At 60.9% G+C, this 19,294-nt stretch overlaps 1 protein-coding gene across 5 annotated transcripts in view; it reads left to right on the top strand.

Annotated features, from left to right (window-relative positions):
- ATP13A3 (ATPase 13A3) overlaps window positions 1-17,683 on the top strand; it is a 37,873-nt gene extending 20,190 nt beyond the window's left edge. For 4 of the 5 annotated variants that reach the window (XM_081954857.1, XM_081954859.1, XM_081954860.1 and 1 more), the window contains exons 9-33: window positions 744-816; window positions 1,112-1,243; window positions 1,324-1,503; window positions 2,819-2,976; window positions 3,232-3,420; window positions 4,551-4,612; window positions 4,867-5,017; window positions 5,101-5,217; window positions 5,417-5,434; window positions 5,515-5,668; window positions 5,804-5,924; window positions 6,472-6,596; window positions 7,108-7,286; window positions 8,301-8,423; window positions 8,834-8,913; window positions 9,618-9,660; window positions 9,742-9,851; window positions 10,291-10,387; window positions 10,870-10,942; window positions 11,406-11,583; window positions 13,294-13,475; window positions 13,690-13,778; window positions 13,945-14,025; window positions 14,377-14,496; window positions 14,935-17,683. In XM_081954857.1, the coding sequence (XP_081810983.1) occupies window positions 744-816; window positions 1,112-1,243; window positions 1,324-1,503; window positions 2,819-2,976; window positions 3,232-3,420; window positions 4,551-4,612; window positions 4,867-5,017; window positions 5,101-5,217; window positions 5,417-5,434; window positions 5,515-5,668; window positions 5,804-5,924; window positions 6,472-6,596; window positions 7,108-7,286; window positions 8,301-8,423; window positions 8,834-8,913; window positions 9,618-9,660; window positions 9,742-9,851; window positions 10,291-10,387; window positions 10,870-10,942; window positions 11,406-11,583; window positions 13,294-13,475; window positions 13,690-13,778; window positions 13,945-14,025; window positions 14,377-14,496; window positions 14,935-15,135 (3,036 nt within the window). In that variant the 3' untranslated portion in view covers window positions 15,136-17,683. The remainder of the gene's footprint in view (window positions 1-743; window positions 817-1,111; window positions 1,244-1,323; window positions 1,504-2,818; window positions 2,977-3,231; window positions 3,421-4,550; window positions 4,613-4,866; window positions 5,018-5,100; window positions 5,218-5,416; window positions 5,435-5,514; window positions 5,669-5,803; window positions 5,925-6,471; window positions 6,597-7,107; window positions 7,287-8,300; window positions 8,424-8,833; window positions 8,914-9,617; window positions 9,661-9,741; window positions 9,852-10,290; window positions 10,388-10,869; window positions 10,943-11,405; window positions 11,584-13,293; window positions 13,476-13,689; window positions 13,779-13,944; window positions 14,026-14,376; window positions 14,497-14,934) is intronic. The other variant, XM_081954861.1, reaches the window with a different exon arrangement.
- The last annotated feature ends 1,611 nt before the right edge of the window (window positions 17,684-19,294 follow it).

A 19,294-nucleotide genomic window follows, 5' to 3' on the forward strand; every position in this document is an offset into this window, starting at 1 on the left:
AAACAGAAAGTGCCGGTCGCAGGGGACCCGTTTGGGGCACCCCCCCCCCCACTATAGCAGCCTCTGCAGAGAATCAAGCAGAAGGACCGTGCTGGACCCCTGGGGGGCCTTCAGGAACCCCCAGAAGTAGCTGGCAAGGAGGGAGTCTGAAGGGCTTGACCCACTGAGGTTCCCCCCCAGGAACCTCACAACCATCAGTCAATTTGCAATAAGACCAATAAGCAATTAAGATAAAAGATAGCGAGCACGGAGAAGCAAAAAGTCTTGCCAAAGTCCTGGGCAACCAGCCAATTCTTCACCGCATTATTTCAGAATGTGTCTTCTAATCCCCCCCCCTCCCTCCCTCCCTCCCATTTTGTCTGGTGCCTCAAGGCTTTGTCTGGGGTCTTGGAATTGGTGCCACATCCTGTTGGGATGCCAGGCGCGGCCTCTCAAGTGGAGCCCAAGGGAGCTTTTTATGCTCCGAATGCCTGGGAAGCCTCCCGGCTCTGGTGGGGATGCCACAAGAGGCCGGCTGGGCCCTGAGACAGCGCAGGGCTCCTCAGAAAAGCTCTTCCAGCTCCAGGGTCCTTGCCTGCCTCTGTGGGACCGTGCGGCTCCAAGAGGGCGGGGGGGGGATGCCTCCCAGGGCAGTCCGGCCGATAGGAGCTGCTCCCCCTTCCGCCTCCCCCGGTGGCTGGAGGGGTGGCTGGGATGGCTCTGTCAGGCGCCTGGCTAGCCACGTTTCCCTCTCCCCCCTTCAGCAATACACGATGCTGCACGACATGGTGGCAGCTCACAGCGTCATCCGGGTCTCCATCAGCAGAGCCAACCACGGTAGGAAGGCTCCGGGGGGGGGGGCTCTTTGCACGGGCTCCTGCTTAAGCCCCTCCTGGGGCTGGGGGCTTTCCAAAGCAGCAGGCGAAGGCTTCAGAGCTGGGCTTGGCCTGGGGGCAGGTCCTTGGCTTGTGCAGGGGGGGGCTTCTCCCTCGAGGGACGGTGGCCCTTCCAGGGTGGGGGTCCCTCTGACAGCCTTTGCTAGCTGCTTTCTGCACCATCAGCCTCCGGGGGGAGGGGGGAGGTGCACGAGGGGCTGGGCGTTGCCCATTTCTAACCCTCTTGTGCCCTTCAGGTGTGGAAGAGGTTCTGTCCACGGACCTGGTGCCAGGGGACGTCATTGTGGTCCCGCTTCGGGGAATGATCATGCCCTGCGATGCGGTGCTGCTCAGCGGCACCTGCATCGTCAACGAGAGCATGCTGACGGGTGAGTTGGAGGGGCGCTTGCCAGGCCCACCATGCCGCGGGTGGCCTAGGCAGCGAGCAAGCCTCTCCTTCCCTCCTCAGGGGAGAGCGTCCCTGTCACCAAGACCAACCTGCCCAACCCGTCCAAAGACTGCCAGGCCCTGGGAGGCGAAGTGTACGACCCGGACGGGCACAGGAGGCACACCCTCTTCTGTGGCACCACCGTCATTCAGACCCGCTTCTACACTGGGGAACTCGTCAAGGCCGTGGTCGTCCGAACAGGTACGCCGCCTGCCCTGGGCGGGGAAGAGGTTGCATTGTGGGGGAGGGCCCTGCCTCCCATCATCCTTCCCCCCGTCTCTTTCCCCCCTCGCTGCCCCAGCACCAATCGGGCTAGAGGCCTTCCAGTGCGGCCCTCTGCTCAAGCACAGGGGATCCCAACAGAATTTCAGACAAGTGGCTGTCCGGTCTCTTCTTAAAAGCCTCCAGTGATGAAGCACCCACAACCTCTGGTGGCAAGCAGTTCCCCTGGTTAACTGTCCTCCCTAGGGGAAGGGAAGTTTCTCCTTCTCTCCAGGTTGCTTCTCTCCAGGATTAGTTTCCTCCGTTGGTCCTTAGCTGGCCTTTTGGTGCTTTGGAAAATAATTGGAGCGCCTCAAATTCTGGAATACAGCTATCATGTCACTCCTGATTCTTCTTCCCCTTAAGGCTGCTAGCCAGAGCCAATTCCTGCAGCCGTTCTTCCCGGGTTTCCGCCTCCAGGCCTTTGAGCCTTTGATAGTTGCTCTTTTTTTGGCACTTTTTCCAAAGCCTCCACCTCTTTTTTCTAAACCGGATGCAGGATTCCAGGTGTGGCCTTACTAAGGATTTATAAAACGGAACTAATACTTCACGTGAGGTTGATCCTGTGCCTCTGTTCACACAAGCGGGGATCGCATTCGCTTTTTTGGCTGCTGCCTCACCCCTCCGGCTCGTGTTTAAGGGACCGTCCACTAGGACTCCAAGGTCCATCTTTCCCGTGACTGTTTGTCAGGCAGGTTCCGCCTCATCTGTGCTTGTTCCCTTTCGCTTTCCCTGCCCAGGGGTAAAACCTGGCTTTTCTCCACACTGAATTTCATTCTGTTGGATAGTCTGTCAAGATCTTTTTAGATCCCGAGCTTGTCTTCTGGGGTGCTGGCTATTGCTGCCAGCCTCTGCCAGGGTGCCCAGCTCCCTCGGTGCCGATCCATTGCTTGCCCCACAACAAGGCCCCTTGGAGTGGCTCCCCGGCTGCCCACCTCCCTGACCCTCTATGCCTCTCCTGAGGGTCCTGGCAGAAGGGAAACAGGCCACGCCCTCTGACCCTCCACTTTTGGTGAGGCTCCATGCAACTCTCCACCCCTCCCGAAACAAGGAATGGCTCCGGACTCCCCCTGGCCCCTTTCTCCTCCGCCCTCTGTTCCCCCGGAAGATGAGGCTCGGTTCCTCCTTCCCCCCATTGGAGGGAGCAGCCCTGGGGCACCAGCTTCACCTGCCTACCTGAGTCCCTAGTTCTTCTAGGGGGCGGTGGCCTCCAGGCCCCCTTGGCCCCCTTCTGACCCACTCTTTGGGGATCCAGGCTTCAGCACGTCAAAAGGGCAGCTGGTGCGCTCCATCCTGTACCCAAAGCCCACCGACTTCCAGCTCTACCGCGAGGCCTACCTCTTCCTGCTCTGCCTGGTGGGCGTGGCGGGAATCGGCTTCCTGTACACCATCGTCATCAGTATCCTCCACCAGGTAGGCGGTCAAGGGCTGGCTGGCGATGTCCCCCACCCGTGCCCTTGCTGGCTCAGTCCCCAGGGTCTGGGCAGTGCGAGCGATGAGCCACCTCCTGGGCCAGGCTTCCCTGCTGGGGCAGCCAACGGGGCTGGGCTGGGATGGCCGGCCAGAAGCCCCCTCCTGCAGGAGAAGCAGACGGGCTGTCACCCCCCCACCCCCCCCGGAGGCTTTCCCCAGCTCTGGCAAGGAGGCTGACGCCGGCCTTCCCTCCAGGTCCCCGCCCACATCATCATCATCGAGTCCCTGGACATCATCACCATCACGGTCCCCCCGGCTCTTCCGGCCGCCATGACCGCCGGCATCGTCTACGCACAGCGGCGGCTGAAGAAGATCGGCATCTTCTGCATCAGCCCCCAAAGGATCAACATCTGCGGGCAGCTGAACCTCGTGTGCTTTGACAAGGTCCGGCCTCGCCCCCCCTCCCCCCCGGGCTGCTGGAGGGGGGAGGGGAGGCCCCAGCTCTCCCTTGCTGCCCTCAGCCCCTGCTGAAGAACCAGAGGGAAAACACCCCCCCCCCCATCCTCTCTGGCCTCAAGCCTGCTTGGCCCCTGGGGGCGGGGCTTCCGCTAGGCTTTGGCCCCTGCCAGGTGACAGGCAGTCCTCGCCTCACAGCCGTAATGGAGCCCAGAAATACAATCAGAAGTCTCATTGGTCATTAAGTGGGTCACCACATGCAGGTGCCCAATTACCCACCCTTTTTTGTGGTAGTCAGTAAGCGAAGACCGGCAAGGAATTCAGCCCTGTGTTGACAGAGTCTGAGGAGGGTGCAATAACAGGGAGAGCAGGGCAGGCGGAGACACGGCCGACCCAGGCCTCTCTGCCCCATGGGAACTGCAGGGGGAAGCTGGGAGCCCCACCATTGAGCTCTGAGGCTGCCCGTCCTCTTCTCTGGCTGGGCCAGCCTTCCTCCCCTTGGGAGCATCTGCCAGCTGGGCCGATGGGGGGGTGTTGGTTAGCGTGGCAGGGGGGCAGAGGCCGCCAGGAGGAAGAGGCTTGAACGGGGGCCTGAGCAAAGCCACTCAGCCAGGCCGCCTCCTCAGCTCCTCTTGTCCTGCTCATCCTTCGCCGCTTTGGGCTGCAGGCCTCCCTGGGTGCCAGCCAGAGGGAGGGAGGAAGGAAGGCTGGGGCAAGGGGCCTCCCTCTGCTTGGCTTTGCAGGGGCAGCAAGCACAGGCACGGCCTTCCCAGCTGCAGCGGGGGCTGCTCTTGCCTTCCTGGGTTGTAATTGCAGTCCTGCCTCTTGGGAATACCTGGGAGGGAGGGGGGGCTCCTGTAGCCCCTCCCTTGGCTTTGCGAGGGTGGGGGGCCATACTCAATGCAGTCTCAGCCCCCGGAAGGAGGCAGCCTCTGTCCATCCCCCAATGGGCTGGTCTTTCCTGGCCACTTTTTTTTGGGGGGGGGGTGTTCCGTGGCCTTCAGTGGGCCTGGCTTGTCTGAGGTTGGGTCTTTCTGGCTGTGGCCCCCTGCAAGGGCTGCAAAGGGGCTGGTGAAGCCAGGGGGAGGCTCTCAGCCAAGCGCCCTTCTTCCCCCTAGACCGGGACCCTGACGGAGGATGGCCTGGACCTCTGGGGCATCCAAAGGGTTGAAAGCGCCAGGTGAGTCAGAGGAGAGCAAAACCCTTGGGGGGCGAGGGGCCCTCCTGCTCCTCAGCCACCGGGTGCCCGGGGCCCCCAGGGCCACCCCACCTGTCCAGGGTTTTGAGGGGGGGGCTTGTAGATCAGCCCCCTCTACTTGGCGCTTGGGTCGCCCGTTCCCCTGAAGGGCGGGTGAGCCTGCTGTGGCCAGAGGCGCCTTCCTCATCCTCCCTCCCTCCCTCCCTCCCTCCCTCCCTGCCTCTTCTTGCCTTCAGCTTCCAGCTGCCCGAGGAGAGGGCCTGCAAGGAGAGCCTGGTGCGGTCGCCCTTCGTGGCCTGCATGGCCACTTGCCATTCCCTCACCAAGATCGAAGGGGAGCTCTCGGGGGACCCGCTGGATCTGAAGATGTTTGAAGCCACCGGATGGGTGAGGGGGAGAAGCTGCCTGAGGGGGGAACGGGGGGGGGTGTCTCCGGGGCCTGTGCTGACGGGCGCTTCTCTTCCCTCCAGGTGCTTGAAGAGGCCACGGAGGAGGAAACGGCCCTTCACAACCAGATTATGCCCACGGTTGTCCGGCCGCCTAAGCAGCTTCTTCCGGACTTCAGCGCTGGAAACAACAAGGAAATGGTGGGTCCCCCTCCCCCACCCTCTGCCTCCTCCAGCAGCCACCCCCAGGGCCCCCATGGGTGTGGGCACACACTGCGAGCCGTCTTGGGTGGGGGGCCCTCACGTGGCTCAAGGCCCTCCCTCCCGGGGCTGCTGGGGAGGCTTCCGTGCCAGGCCACCCTGCAGAAAACCTCCTTCTCACCTCCTTCTTCCCTTGCAGGAGCTGTTCCAGCTCTCGGTGAGTGCTCCCCCTGCCCCCTTGCCCGCCTGCCGGCTGGTCATCAACCACCTCCCTTCACATGCCCCTCCCTTGACCAGGCCAGCTACGAAATCGGGATCGTGCGGCAGTTCCCCTTCTCTTCCGCGCTTCAGCGGATGTGCGTGGTGGCCCGGATCCTGGGGGAGAAGAAGATGGACGCCTTTATGAAAGGGGCCCCGGAAGTGGTCGCGGGGCTCTGCAAGCCAGCTACCGGTAAGCCTCCCTTCTCCCCGCCCCCTTCCCTGGCTCCGGCTCCCCTGCTCCACCGCCCAGGGTGGGGGTGGGGGTGGGGGTGGCTGGGGCGCTGCCAGCGTGAGCCTCAGCCGGTGGCCTCTCTCCCTTCCCCAGTGCCGGTGGATTTTGAGCGGGTGCTGGAGGACTACACCAGGCAGGGCTTCCGGGTGATCGCTCTGGCTCACAGGAAGCTGGAGTCCAAGCTCACCTGGCACAAGGTGCAGAACGTGGCCCGGTAAGCGGAGGGGGCTTTGGGCAGGGGAGGGGGGGGCAGTAGTCCAAGCACTCTGAAGTAGCCAGAGGAAGAGGGTGCTGCTGCTGGAGCCCCAGCCGCTTCCTTGGGGTTGCTCTCCGCATCCTGCCCAAGCGCAGGGATCCTTCCGAACGCTCCGCCTGGGCCCCAGCCTCAAGCGGCCTCCTCTGAGCAGGGCCTCCCAGAGTGGCCGCCAGCCTTGCCCGGCCCTGGCAGGGGATCTGTGGTGCGGGGCTGAGGCGAGGAGGGTGCCCGGCAGGCGCTTCCTTCTCTCTGCTCCGTCCCCTGGCGGGGAGGGGCCTTTGCCTCCCCCCCCCGCCTCTCCGGCAGCTCCTCCTCCTCCTGCTCTCCCTGGCAGCCCCCCCCCCTTTCCTTGCCCTGTCCTGGGCTCTGCCAGCACCCGAGAGAGAAGCTGGGGCTCTGGGGAGGCTGGTGGGGCTGGGTCTGCCCGATTCTCTAGTGAAAAGGGGGAGGGGATTCTAAGGGGACCCGGGAGACGCTTCCCATGGCGCCGCCTCTCCTGCCCTAGGGACGCCATAGAGACCAACCTGGACTTCATGGGGCTCGTCGTCATGCAGAACAAGCTCAAGCCGGAAACTCCCGCCGTCCTCCAGGACTTGCACAAGGCCAACGTCCGCACCGTCATGGTCACAGGTGGGTGAGGGGAGAGCTCCCCCTTCCCGCTCGCTTGGGGCCCTTCCCTCCCCCCACCTCCGGCTGTGACCGTGAAGAAGACACTGGCCTTGTGGCTGAGGCCCTCCAGCCTCTCGGGCTGGGATAGGAAAAGAGTTGGGAGCCGCCATCGGATGAAGGCCCTCGTCCTCCTCCCCCACCCACCCCCTCCCCGGCATGCTTTGCTGGGTTCAGTGCCCAAGGGAGGGAGGGAGGGGGGAGCAGCCATCCTTCCCTCGGGAGAATCCAAGCCTCCTCCTGCGTCCAGTTCTCCCTTCCCTTCTTTGCTCTCTCTTGAGGGGAACACGGGGGCCGAGGGGAGGGCACTGGCAATCGGGGGGGGGGGGGGGCTGGAGGGATTCCTTGCTTAAGGAAGGGCCTCCGGTTCCCTTCCAGGGCTTTGAGAAGGCAGGTTGCTAAGGGCCGTGTGCCTGTGTGAAGGGCAGCTGGCAGGGAGCGGCTGAGCCCTGGCCAAACTCCCTTTGCTTCACAGGGGACAACATGCTGACCGCCATCTCCGTGGCTCGGGACTGTGGCATGATTCTACCTCAGGACAAGGTCATTGTGGCTGAAGCGCTACCTCCCAAGGACGGGCACCCCGCCAGGATCAAGTGGCACCACGCAGATGCCCTGGAGAAGGCCCTTGACCCCACGCCCACCATCAACTCAGAGGCAAGAGGGGGGGAGGGAGGGCCAGGAGGGACCCTTCCGTCCCAGGGGCACTTCAAGGGAGAGCCAGCGGGTGGCAAAGCCCCTCCCTCAACACACACACACACACACACACACACACACACTTTCCCCCAGCCTGCCCTTTCAGCTGGGAGGGAAGTTGTGCCCTGGGGAGAAAAGGGGCCCTGGGGGAAGGAAGGAAGGGAGGAAGGAAGAGCCGGGAGAAAAGGGGCCTCCCTGAAGAAGAAGCCCCTCCCCCGCCCCCCCGCCCCCCCCCCCCGGAGGAGAAGGGGAGAAAACCCAAGAAAATCCAGCTGTTCCCACCTTTGGGACCCCAGTGTGACCTGGGTAACGGTCTGTGTGTGTGTGTGTGTGTGTGTGTGTGTCTCCAGAGGGATGGTCCATGCCCCCTATTTGGCCCCAATGAGCCATCCACCCTTGGGAGGGGGAGGGGGTGGGGGCTGCCCTGAGTGGGTGGGGCTTTCCATGTATTTATTTTGAAGCTGGGGGTCCTCCCTGGAGGTGCCTCGTTAGCGGTGATTGGCTCAGCACTCTTCCTTCCTTCTGTATTTTAATAGTATTTTAATCTCTGTAGTTTTTTAATGTTTGATATTTTGATTTTTTACTTGTTTGATAAGTTGCAAGGTGCCCAGAATCCTTTGTCAGAGAGATCAGCAACATAAAACTTTAATGAATAAAATAAAAGAATTGGACTAAATTCGCAGGCCTTTCAGGTCAGATATTAAATCTGCCGCAATGTTGAGCCAGCACTCCGCTCCTCCCCAACTCCCCCCCCCCGGGGGGGCACACAAACACAGCTGTCTTTGCCAGGTCTGAGTGGCAGTGACCAATTTTGTTGACTTTATATGTCAAACATCTGTCCAGGAGGAGGTGCTTCCTTTAGCAGCTGCGCTTAACTCTTTCCTGGAAGTTTAGAGGCCCTGCCGGAGGAATCCCCCCCCCCCCCCCCCCGAGGGGCTGGACTGAAAGGGGGCCGTTGCTTCTCTTCTCTTGCAGGATATTCCCATTAAACTTGCCCAGCAGAACGACGAAGACTCCCCCAGAACCAGGTTCCATTTTGCCATGAACGGGAAGTCCTTCGCTGTCATCCAGGAGCACTTCCAGGACCTGGTGCCCAAGGTCTGTCCCTCTGGGGCACTTCCAGGGAGGAGCCCCCCGCCCCCTCCCCACACCTGCATCTCCCCCACCCCCCTACAAGAGCCTGCGCTTCCTTGGGCCCTTCTGAGGCTGGGGGGGGGGAACACGGCAGCAGTTCTAGAGGTTCCCCCCCCCCCTTCATCCTGAGAAGTGCAGCAGAAGGAGAAGGTGCTCCGTGTTTCCTCACCGCGGAAGGTGCTAAATTGCCTGGAGGAAAAGAACCTTCATGCCTCCAACTTTCCCCCCTGTTGCCAAACGCACGCACGCACGCACGCACGCACATACACCAGCATCCGTTGTCCTGTCTACCTTTCCTCCCCTGCGCCCCCTCCCCCCCCCGCCCCGGAGTGCTGAGAGGACCAACTCCCCCCCCCCCCCCCTTTGCCTTCCAGCTCGTTCTGCACGGCACCGTCTTTGCCCGAATGGCCCCGGACCAAAAGACGCAGCTGGTGGAGGCCCTGCAAAACGTAGAGTAAGTACGAGACGGCAGCCCCCCCCCCTTTCCCCCTCCCCCCAAGACCATGCGGAGCCTGGCTGCTGCTGCTGCTGCTGGGCCCCTGGCCACACGCAGGAACTCTGCCCTGGGGGGGGGGGCTGCCTGGGGTCAGCAGACAGGAGACTGGGAGGGGGAGCCGGCTGCCGCCACCTGGCCTTGGGCTCTGCTGCTGGGGGCTGCTCCTGCTGCCAGCCTTTTCCTTCCTGCTCGGCTGCCCGTTCTGCCCTGCCAGTTGCCCCCCCACCCCCTGCGAGGAGGGCCCTCCTTGGACTCGGACCTCTGCTCCACACGGACCTCCTGATCCTCCCGGGGTTCAGTAGAGCTGCAAACCCTTTGGGGCCTGGTGGGAGGGGAAGGGCCGTTCCACTGGGGCTGCCCCCAGACCGTTCAGCTGCTTTGGCCGGGGTGGGGTGGGGGGGTGGCACAAGCCAAGCGGGTGGCCTCCTGCTGCTATCAAGCCCTGGGTGGATTGGGGGGGGGGGCGGTGTTTCCTCTTTCCCAGCCCCGAGAGCCCCCCCTCCTGCCCACGGCCCCTTCACTCTCCTGGGCCCCTTTCCCAGAAGTGGGGGAGGGGCTGCCGAGGAGGGCTTTTGCTTCTGTCGATCCCTTGAAGTTTCAGGGGGTCCCTGGAACACCCCCTCCCCACCCGCCCTGCTCACCCTCCCTGCTGTCTCTTGCAGCTACCACGTGGGGATGTGCGGGGACGGAGCGAACGATTGTGGGGTGAGTATTCCCCCCCTCCCCCCCGCAGCTGCTCAGTCGGGTCCAAAGAGGGTCCCCTCAGCGCCCCTTCTCCTCGCGCAGGCTCTCAAGAGGGCCCATGGCGGCATTTCCCTCTCCGAGCTGGAGGCCTCCGTCGCTTCTCCCTTCACCTCCAGGACAGCCAGCATCTCCTGCGTGCCCAACCTCATCAGGTAAAGGCCTGGGCGCCCCCCTCCACCGGGCGGAGTGCCAGGGCGGCTGGCTCTTCAGGGGGCAGGGGAACCATGCTGAGGTCTGCCGAGGGGGGGGTCACGGGGGCCACTGAACAAGCCCCTCTGGCCCCTCAGGGCCCCTTGCTCCCTTGCCCAAGTGGGTCTCATGCCAGGGCAGCCGCTTCTTTCCCTGGGAGGGCAGGGGGTCCCCTGTTCCCGGGGGGGGGGCAAGGGAGCCCCCAGGCCTCCATGTGGCAAGAGCCCTGAGATGCCTGCTTCCCTCCTGCACAAGACGAACAGCGGGTGGCTCTCCCTGCCCCCCCCCCCAGGCCCCTCGCCCTCCGGAGATGGGGCTGAGCAGGAGTTCTTGGCTCCCCCCCCCCCGTGGAGGAGGGGCTGTGGTCGCCTCCTCCACCCAACGGCTGCTTTGCTTCGTCAGGGAAGGCCGGGCAGCCCTGATGACCTCCTTCTGCGTCTTCAAATTCATGGCTTTATACAGCATCATCCAGTACCTCAGCGTGACTCTGCTCTACTCCGTGAGTCTCTGGCCCTCCCGGGCACCTTCCCCCAGCGCTGCTGCTGCAGGGCGCCTGTCCCCCGGGGGGCTCCTGTGCCTTGCGCTGGGCGCTGACGGTGGGCCCGGAAGCGGCTTCAAAAGGCACCCAGGGAACGAGAACCTGCCCTGGAGCCCAGCAGCTTCCCTGGAGCAGGAGGAGGGGAGGGAATTTGGGCCTGGGCTGCGGCAAGGAGCCACCCAGCGAGGGAAGCGGCTTCCTAGGGGAGAGGAAGGCCGCCTGGGGCAGCAGCAGAAAGCTCAGGAGGAAGGTCGGAGTCTGGGTGCTTCAGGGGGAGGGGGAGGGGGAGTAGCTGTCTTTGAGAGAGTAGTGGGGGGGGCTGGAGAGGGAGGGCTCTAAAGGGAGACCGCGAAGCTCAGTGGGGGAGGGGGGAGGCAGGCGGGAGGAGTAGCTGTCCCCCCCCCTCTCCAACCCCTGATGGGGGTGCAAACTCTCTTCTGCAGGTCCAGAGCAACCTGGGAGATTTTCAGTTCCTCTTCATCGACCTGGCCATCATTTTGGTGCTGGTCTTCACCAGTGAGTAGGACCGGCCGGGACCTCTGGATCGGGACTTGTGCTGGGGGAGCAAGCCCCCCCCCCCCACTCCCAGGAGGAGGCTCTGGAGCACCGGGATCTGGCTGCAGAGAGATGAGGCAGAAGGCGCTGGGTCCCGAGCGGGCTTGTCCTCCCCCTCCCAGCCTGGTGACTCCCCTGAGGGGCCCGGCCAGAGAGGCTCTTCTCCAGTGCAGAGGTTCCTGCAGGGAGAGGAGGGGGGGGGGGCAGGAGGGGAAGGCCCCAATAGGCCCAACCTCCTCCTCCTCCTCCTCCTCCTCCTCCTTTGGTCCTGGTGTCTGAACTCAGCCAGACTCTTCCAAAGAGTCTCCCTGGGGCCAGTCCCGAGACTTTGGCTGCCCTTGGTGTGCTTTGGGCCTTCTTGGGGGCATGTGGGCAGATTTCCCTGACTGCCCCTTCCCCCCCCCCCCCACTCCTCTCCCTGCAGTGAGCCTGAACCCTGCATGGAAAGAGCTGGTGGCCCAGCGGCCGCCCTCCGGACTCATCTCGGGGGCCCTCCTCTTCTCCGTCCTGTCCCAGATCCTCATCTGCCTGGGCTTCCAGGTCCTGGGTTTCCTGTGGGTCAAGCAGCAGCCCTGGTACGAGACGTGGAGCCCCTCCTCAGAGTAAGTGGCCAGCAGGCCAGGCCAGTGCGCTTGAGGTCACCCTGCAGCCCCGAGCAGAAAGGCGGCCGAGGCCAGTGAGGCTCCTCCGGCTGCCACTGGGAAGCCCCTTTCCTGCTGCTTCCGTTGCTCTTCAGAAGCCATCGCAGTTGCCATGACGTGGGCAGCGGATAACCGTTCCCCAGCCGTGGCGCAGAGAAAGCATGCGTGGACGAGAGGCCACGGAGCAGGGCACACGCGTGTGTTTCTTACTGCCGGAGTTCCTGAGCTGGGATTCAGGAAATCGGCATCCTGAGCCTTCCCCCACTAGATGGCAGCAGAGCGTTTTAGCAAGTTGAGCAATTTGGTGTCACCTGGTGGCCATCAGAACATCTGCACCCTGTGAAACGCGCCCCCCCCCTTTTCTCAGCATTTTTCTGCTTGGAGCGCTGAGAAAACTCCCTCCTCCCTGTGGCCCCCAACCCCAATTGCAGAAGAGAGGCGCCCGGTTGGAGCCTGGGAGAATCCAGGCGCTGGGCTAAGGCAGGCCTTGACCCCACCCAGCAGAACGGCTCTTGCCCCTCGGCCGTCTTCTGCTTCCCACCAAGTTCAGAGAAGGCTGTTGCACACACACCCCCCCCCCCGGAGATGGGAAGAGCTGCTCCGAGAGGAGGGAGAGGAGGGGCCTGTGAGTCAGCGCTCCTTCCTTGCCCCTGAAAGGCCCCTCAGGCTGCAGGGTGCTGTCTTTGCCCCCCCCCCCAGGGCTCTGCCAGGAACCTGGAAGCGCTCTTAAAAGCCGTGGGCAGGTTGTGGGGAAGGGGATGTGTTCCAGGCACAGTTCAAGGGCAGCCGAAACCCTCCTCCCCGTCCCCAGCCCCAGGTGGGCTCATAAAGTGGGCTTCTCCCCTTTACACGCGCCCTCTCCCTCCCCCTGCCAGTTCCCCCCTCTTTCTCCAGCAGAGGAAGGCCAGGCCTCTGGCGTCTGCAGGGCCAAAGAATCAGGAGCAGCTTTTCCAAAGCCTTATTGTTTTTCAAAGGCAGAACCTTTTCACCCTCTGCACTTCGGATGCCGGGAAGAGACGAGGCTGGTTAGGATCTGAATATTTTCTCCTCCACCATCTTGTCCTTTTGGAGGGAGGCTTCCTAATGTTTTGGCAAAAATAAGGAGTCTAATGGGCACTTTTGGAGCCAATTTCATTACGAGGCGGAAACTTACTTTGGGGTGAGATGGAAAGTTAAATGTTTTATGCGGATTGCACCATTTCTCTCTCCGTGGGGCCTCAGCCGAGCCACTCCGAGCGTCCGGTGAAGGGAAGCCCCCATCCTCCCCGGGTTTCTGCTCCCAGCGTGGCCGCGGATCGGAACAGGCTCTGGAGCCAAGAGGGGGGGAACACGGGCACCTCCTATGGGGCCAGCAGGAAGGCCGCTCGGGGCAGGAGGGGCCTCGGGGGGGCCCTGCAGCTGGGTTGGGACTGAGCAGGGACCAGAGTCCGGGTTGCTGTGGGGTTCCCACGGGTGTCAGTGTGGCCGGAAGGGGTACGTGGAAAGTGGGGCGATTGGAAAGGGACGCTTCCCTGCTTAGCCTGCAGAATGCCTGGCAAGGAGAGGGGGGCACCCAGGTTCTCCCAAAGGCTTCTTTAGGGTCGGCCTGGTTGCCGAGCGCAGGGTCCCTCCCTCCCTCCCTCCCGCCCTGGGCCTGGCTGAGCCCAATCCTCCCTCCCGCTTGTCTTCCAGCGCCTGCAACCTCTCGGCTGCAGCCAACGCTTCCCAGCCGGGTAACGTCTCCCATCACGACGAGCACAACATCCGCAACTACGAGAACACCAGCCTCTTCTTCATCTCCATCTTCCAGTACCTCATCGTGGCCGTGGTCTTCTCCAAGGGCCGGCCCTTCCGCCAGCCCTGCTACAGGAACTGTACGTGGCCCTGGGGGGGGGGGGCGGGAACCTTGCAGAGGCTGCACCCGCATCCCCACCCACCCACCCCTGAGCAGGGACCGGTTGGGGAGGAAGGACTTGGGGCAAGCGCTGGTGTGCAAAAAGTATCAACGGTGGTGGGGGAGCAGGCAGGGCCTCCCTCTCTGCTGGGGAAGGGGCTGCAGGAGGCAGCTGACCCCTCTTCCCTCCCCAGATCTCTTCGTGGTCTCCGTGGTGGCCCTTTACGCCTTTGCCCTGTTCCTCCTGCTGCACCCGGTGGCAGCTATCGAATCCTTCTTGGAGGTAGGAGGGGGGCGCCTGGCCGCCTCCCTGGGAGCTCAGCCACCCCCTCCTCCCCCGCCCTCTGTCTGGGGGAGGGGCCAGGCAAGGAGGGCTGATTGGGGACCCCGCCCAGGGTGGGCTTCTCCCCTCTCCCAGCACGGCCTCTGAGTGTCCACTTGCTCCGCAGCTGGTCTGTGTGCCCCAGGCCTGGCGTGTCAGCCTGCTGCTCCTGGTCATGGCCAACGCTGCCGTCTCCCTGCTGGTGGAGGTAAGTCCCGGGAGCCGGTTTCCTCTCCGGAGGGGAGGCCGAGCGGGCATCCCGTGACCGGGGCCCTGGGGGGAGGGGGTCCTGCTTAGCCCCCTCTTCCGGGCTGGCTGTAGTTGGGGCTTAGTTGAGCCTCTCCGGAGGGGGAGTTCTGGCGCTGAGAGCGGGAGGGGGAGTGCTGGGCCGGAACGGTTGCCCTCTGCATGCGCCTGTCTGCTGCCCCCCCCTCCTCCGGGGGGCCCCCTCCCCAGCTGTCCTTCTCTGCACTGACTTAATGGCCCCAACTTTGTTCTGGTTCTGGAGCCTTCTGATTGTGCCTTCTCGATTCTCCCTGCTTCTTGGATCAAATCACAGAACTTTCTCCTTGACATGGTCCTTTGGAAGGTCCTCTTCAGCCGAGACAAGCCGGGGGAGGACCACCTAGCTTCCTCTTCCTCCTCCTCCTCCTCTTCCTCCTCCTCCCACCCGTCTCAGGTTGGAACTCTGCATGTTTCCCTCCTCTTCAAGCATGCAGCACCCCACTCCTTCCAAGGCGGTTGGTGGGGCTGGGGGGGCTCAGCTGCAGAGGTCTTGGCAGGCAGCGGGGGACACGTGGTGGGGCAAACAGGGCAGGGTTAGGGCCTTGGCTTTGCTGCCCTCCCCCCCCCTCTACGCCCAGGAGCTCCAGGGGACAGTGAGGGGGGCTGGCAAGGTGGGCCGGAGGGCAGGTGGGGGTCAGCTCTAGGTCTTCTCCCCAGCTTAGAGGACTGGCACGTTGGGCCACAGCACCCCCCCCCCCTCAGCTCCCAAGAGGGCAGGGGAGGAGGAGGCACAGTTGGTCTGCAGCTGAGTTAGAACCCCATGGGGAAGGGGGGGGTTGCCTTGTTTGAGGGGCCGGGGGGGGGCAGCTTCCCACCCTCTGTCTCTTCCCAGGAGGGGATGGACCGCTGCCGTGGATGTGCCCTGCTGGGGCTGCTCGGCCTGAAGAAGAGGCCACCCAAGGCCCGCTACGTCCACCTGGCCCAGGAGCTGCTGGTGGATCCGGAGTGGCCACCCAAGGGCCGCACCACCACCGAGGCCCCCAGCCCCTCCTCCTGCCAGAACGGCTCCTGCCAAGTGATCGCCATGACGTAGCAGAGGGCCCCCCTGGCACATGCCTGGCCTCTCTGCTGCTGACCAGATGGACGGATGGACGGGCTCCGCTCCCCTCTCCTCTCACCCTGCTGATGCCAGTCTTCCTCCCACCGGCCTCCTGGCCTGAGCGCCTGCAAGGACTTTCCTTCTGCCAAGGCAAGGCAAACCACCCGAAGGGACGGGGCCTGCCTGACACTCCTGGGCACTCCCGGCATCCCGCAAAGGTCCCTCTGCATTTCCCATTGGCCAGAGGTGCTGCTCCATCTGGAACTATGCCCAGGAATGGGCGCTCCGCCCCACCTTAAACATGGGGGACACTCTGGCTGGTCTCCGGTGGAGGGGAGGGTTGCTCCCTCTGTCCTCCCCCGACCCTGGGAGGGCTGGATCTGGTGAGCCTCCCCCCCTCCCCCCCACCCCCAAAAACATCCCACCACATCAGGAGATGCAGCCCGCTCCCCACCTGGACTTGAAGGTGCTTTGCAAAGCCCAGGGGCCGGTCCCAGGAAGCGGCTTCACGCCCACGTCTTCCTTCTGCAAGAGCTCTACGCAGGCACAGGCAGGCTGCCTTCTGCCCTCCTCCCCAGGCGCCCCCCCCCCCCCGGGAGCCCCTGGCCGGCTGGAGCGGGTTGCCTTAACAGGTGGGAGCGCTTGGCAGAGAGCAGATGGGGAGCCTCCGTCGGTGGAGCCCAGGCCTTTCACTGGGACCGCCTAGTTTGGGACCTGACCAAGCGCCCCTCAAGATCGCCTGCCGAGAGGAAGGCCGGAGCAGGCAGGCAGAAAGGGCAGCATCAGCCGCATCAGCTGGACAGTCTCCTGTGGGCAACCCAGAGGCCCGAGCTTTGGGCTGGGCAAAACACGGCCTCTCAAACTGCAGGCCTGTTGAAAGGACGGCTGTTCCAGGGTCGCAACTCCTCCACAATGGTGCTAATAGTTTGAGGGCAGCAACAGATGCCGGAGAAGCCGCCTGCAGTCGGGCCTTCAGCCCCCCATGCCACGTGCAAAGGAAGGCGGCCCATGCGCGCTTCCCCCTTCTGCCTTGGGAATCCACAAGTATCGGTGACTTTGGCAGTGCTGATGAAAGGACCTGCGAGGCTCCTTTGACCCTGGAACTGTGGCTTGCGAGCACCCCTCGCTGCTGGGAAGCGGTGGCTGCCGGAGGACGGGGGAGCCTTTTCTGAACAGGGGCCGCCACCGTGACTGCCAGCTGCACCTCCCCGCTCTGCCCCCCACGCCTCCCCGGCTAGGCAAAGACAAAGGGGCTGGTCAGCAGGCTTTGGGGGGCGCGTAGGGAGCGGCTGCACAGCACCTGCACAGGGTCCTGGGACTAAAAGCAACGCTCTGTTGAAGCCGCCCTCTGGGGAGCAGTTGTGGCGACCCCCCCTCAAAGCAAGCTGCTCTCCCCTCTGGAAGGGATGGTGATGCATCTTCAATCTGTTCCAAGGACGTTTAAAATTCTGAAGTTGGGTGTTTTTAAATAACTATTTTCTTATACTTCCTTGAAGGCTTGTGAATTCAGGTGAACAAATATCACTTTGCTAACTTGGATTCAGAGTGGTTCGTAAATTATTTCAGGCAGACTTACCCCTAAAGCTGTTAAGATTGTATATATGGCCAATTAAATCTTATTTTATTATTTATGCATATCTCTAAAGGACTTGCTCAAGAAAAGAGCAACTCTTAAATTATACTTTTTAAAATATCCAGATTTTAAAATAATATATGTACACAGACACACACCTCCATCCCTCAGGGTATTTTTTTTCCATTAATGCTTTTATTTCCTCCCAAATAACTGTACTCATAAGACTGCTGGGTGTCATGGCCCACACCCACCCCTTTCCCTCGCAGCTGACACACAGAAGCCCCCACCCATCCACAGGACAGCTTCACAGTGAATGGGGAGGGGGCAGGAATCCTCTCCAATCTCGGGGTCTTGGTGTTCTGCTGGTGGAAAGATGGCCGCCTCAAAGGGGCAAAGACCGCCACCCAATTCCCTCTGGCAGTGTTTTCAATTGGCCATTTTGAGAACTTTCCCTCTTCTTCATTTTTATTTATTTTTCCAGTGGAGAAACGGTTTTCCTTCGCTGGGTGATTTTATCTACTGTAGTATATTATGGCTGCATATCAGTAGTTACGAGGTGAAGAATAATTCTTATGCTGCAAACCATCTTATTCTCAAAAGCTTTCCTTGATTGACACAGACTTAAAAGGGCTTCTTTAGCTTGCAAAGATTAAATCCTAAAATCAAATGTTTGTATATATGATGGAAAAGTTGATTTAAAGGTTCAGATATCATTTTTGGGCATAGAAATGTCCATTTAAAAAAAAAACTATAAATATGCAAACATTTGGATAAATTATGTATTCTCTGCCACCAGCACCTCAGGTCAGGATTGGCAAGATCCCATCATCTTAAAATGTTTGAAAAATACTTTTGTTTAACAAATGGCTCCACATTAAAAAATTATTTTGCTGTTTTTTTATAATGGTACCCAGTTGTAATAAAGACATTTTATGTAATTGTATTAAATGGCCTTGTAAAATTCCATTACTATTGGGAGTAAATCTGATGTGCCCTTTCCATGTTCCTGGGCTGCTGTGGCTACTAACCACACACGGTTGTGCCCCAAGAGGCCTTCCCCACTTGCTTTGTTGCAGGCTCATCTCTGCCCTCCGCGGGGGGCACTTCCACTTCTGCCTCCCCGCAAACCCCAGGCCAGCCAGGCAAAAAGAAGGGCTAGGATGGGCGCTGATCAAGGGGAGAAGAAATGAGGAGGAATTTCCGGACAGCGAGAACAATTAACCAGTGTCATGGGTTGCCTCCAGAAGTTGTGGGTGTCCATTGCCGGAGGTTTTTAACAAGAAATTGGACAGAACGGTATATTATCTCCTGCTTGTGCTGGGGGTTGGACTAGAAGACCTCCAGGGTCCCTTTTAACTCTGATTCTGTTCTGTTCAGCTCTGAAATGTATTGAGCCTTTCTCATTCCAGGGGCCAGAGAATTGGAAAGCCTAAAGAAACGTTTGTTAGCCAGCCAGTTTTGCTGGCTTTGTCAGTTTTGGTATCCTCCCAGCCCCCCCCTCCTCCCCAGAAGGCTGTTCCTGCTTTGGCTACCCTCCTCATCTCCCCCCCCCGCACACACAAACAGAAAGGTGGGGGGATGCATAGTCCAAAAACATGATTTATTGGATTGTGGACTGGGAGAGGAGCTAGTCTGCTTAACTATGTGGGATCCAGCCAAATCTGGACTGTCATTTTAAAAGTTGTAAGGAAACTCGTAATAAGCCGCCTGGGTAAGCCAAGGGAAATCATCAAAACAATAAAAATAGCAAAAGTTAGAATATTTTGGACATGGGATTCGACACCTGAAAAATGCATCCTCCTTCACTTAACCCCCCAGGGAAAGATTGAAGGCAAAGGAGGTCCAGGCAGAAGAAGAAGCTCGTGGCTTCAAAATCTAAACGATTGGCTTGGACAAAACTCAGCAGCCCTTTTTTGTGCGGCTGTTGATAAAAATGGGATGGCCAACATGATTGCCAAAGTCCCATGACGGATAAGGCAGAAGGAGGAGGAGGAAACTTGTGACAAAGATGGTAAGTGAATGTACATTTATATGCAGATCTTTCCATTTGGCTGAGAAGTCAAGTACTCTGCAGCAAACGGTGGAGAGATTATATGAGGCAAAAAGAAGAACGGATGGGACTTCAAATTATAAAGTTATATAGGATAGGCTTCAAAGTTACGTTTAACAGGAAAGATGAACAACTGCAAGTCTAGAACTGGATGGCAGCATTTGGGTGTTTGGGGGTGGAAGGCGTGTCCCAGGGCTGGCTGGCTGGCTGGGGCCTCCGTCTCTTCCTTATTTCCTGCCTCCGATGTCTGAGGTTACTATTTTGGGGCAGGCAGGCATGCATGGCTAGGTTCATTTCCACTTGGAGATGCCCAGTGGAATGGGGGTTCCTGACTCGGGCCAGTCCAATACAGACAGTCCCAGCTGCCCCCTTTCCTGCTGCCCCCAGCTGGCATCCTGCTGAAGGGGGAGCCAGGCTAGAGGCAAAAACCCGGCCCGGCCCATGCCAACTCAGCAGGGCCCTTCGGCAGCTGCTTTGAAGAAGAGTCCAGCTTCGTGATGTGGACAGGCACATTCCCAGTGGTGTCA

The sequence above is a fragment of the Natrix helvetica genome (assembly GCF_964273705.1).
Source record: "Natrix helvetica genome assembly, chromosome: 5".
NCBI lineage: Eukaryota > Metazoa > Chordata > Lepidosauria > Squamata > Natricidae > Natrix > Natrix helvetica.